Source organism: Trachymyrmex septentrionalis, unplaced genomic scaffold, assembly GCF_001594115.1.
Source record: "Trachymyrmex septentrionalis isolate Tsep2-gDNA-1 unplaced genomic scaffold, Tsep1.0 scaffold8, whole genome shotgun sequence".
Classification (NCBI taxonomy): Eukaryota; Metazoa; Arthropoda; class Insecta; order Hymenoptera; family Formicidae; genus Trachymyrmex; species Trachymyrmex septentrionalis.
Genome location: NW_017305987.1, coordinates 3,354,353 through 3,355,423, shown reverse-complemented (window position 1 = coordinate 3,355,423; position 1,071 = coordinate 3,354,353). Strand labels below are relative to the sequence as shown.

The 1,071-nt window shown below is 27.4% G+C and overlaps 1 protein-coding gene across 1 annotated transcript in view; it reads left to right on the top strand.

Moving 5' to 3' along the window:
- Positions 1–589, top strand: part of LOC108754515 (mRNA turnover protein 4 homolog) — a 1,377-nt gene extending 788 nt beyond the window's left edge. Inside the window, exons 3-4 of the mRNA XM_018496881.1 lie at positions 24–260; positions 349–589. Of these exons, the coding sequence (XP_018352383.1) occupies positions 24–260; positions 349–498 (387 nt within the window). The 3' untranslated portion in view covers positions 499–589. The remainder of the gene's footprint in view (positions 1–23; positions 261–348) is intronic.
- The last annotated feature ends 482 nt before the right edge of the window (positions 590–1,071 follow it).

Here is a 1,071-nt window from a genome sequence, read left to right as displayed (position 1 = left end):
TTTATATATCTATTTGTATTTAGGTAATAGAATGGGCAGAGAACTATGAAGAAATGGAATATGCCCGTTCTGGATTTGTAACACCTGAAACAGTGGAATTACCTGAAGGACCTCTGCCACAGTTCCAACATAGCATGGAACCACAGTTGAGACAATTGGGTATGCCTACGTCAATGAAAAAGGGAGTTATTACTTTGATTAAACCATTCACAGTTTGTAAAAAGAATGAAGTACTAACACCGGAGCAAGCACAAATTCTGGTATATAAATTTATATACACATATATATATATATATTTTAACATTTTGCATTGAGACATTAAAACTAAATCCTTATATGTTTTTATAGAAATTATTAAGTAAACCGCTAGCAGTTTTTAAGCTACTACTTTTGGGGATGTACACGAGAAACCATGGTTTTAAGAAACTTACAGTACCAGATGACACGAGAGAGAACGATGAAGAAAAGATGGATATGGAGGACAATGATGATACATGAAATGTATATGTATTGTAGTTTAAGAAAAAAATGTATATATATGACTTTATACGTAAATATATATTTCCTTATTTGTAATTACTTTGTTTAAAACGCCAACAGCAAATTTTATACCATGAAATTGTATTTAAATGTTTAAAATGTAACAAATGAGTACGGAATAATTGGTAATTTAAACATGTCAACATTTTTAGTGTTTTAAATAATATAATTTTAGGAAATATTATATAAACAATTTATATCAAATAAAATATGCAAACACTTGCTTTAACTCTATTTTGGATGATTGGTATATTATGGGTGAGTGAAATTTAATGTATCTATAAATTTTATCTAAATTTTTATCACATGTACTATGTCGTAATTTTTTGTACATAATTTTATTTATCATGTTTTAAACAATATTTTTAGGCCATATATTATTGGTATATAATTGAATCTTCAAAAAAAGCCGATAATATAATATCCAAAATAGTTTCCGATTTTGAATCTGATAGGAGGCACAGTATATCTTCTATCGAATCTTTAGAAATTTTAGAGCATTCAGATAATGAAAATACTAGAAATGGAAGA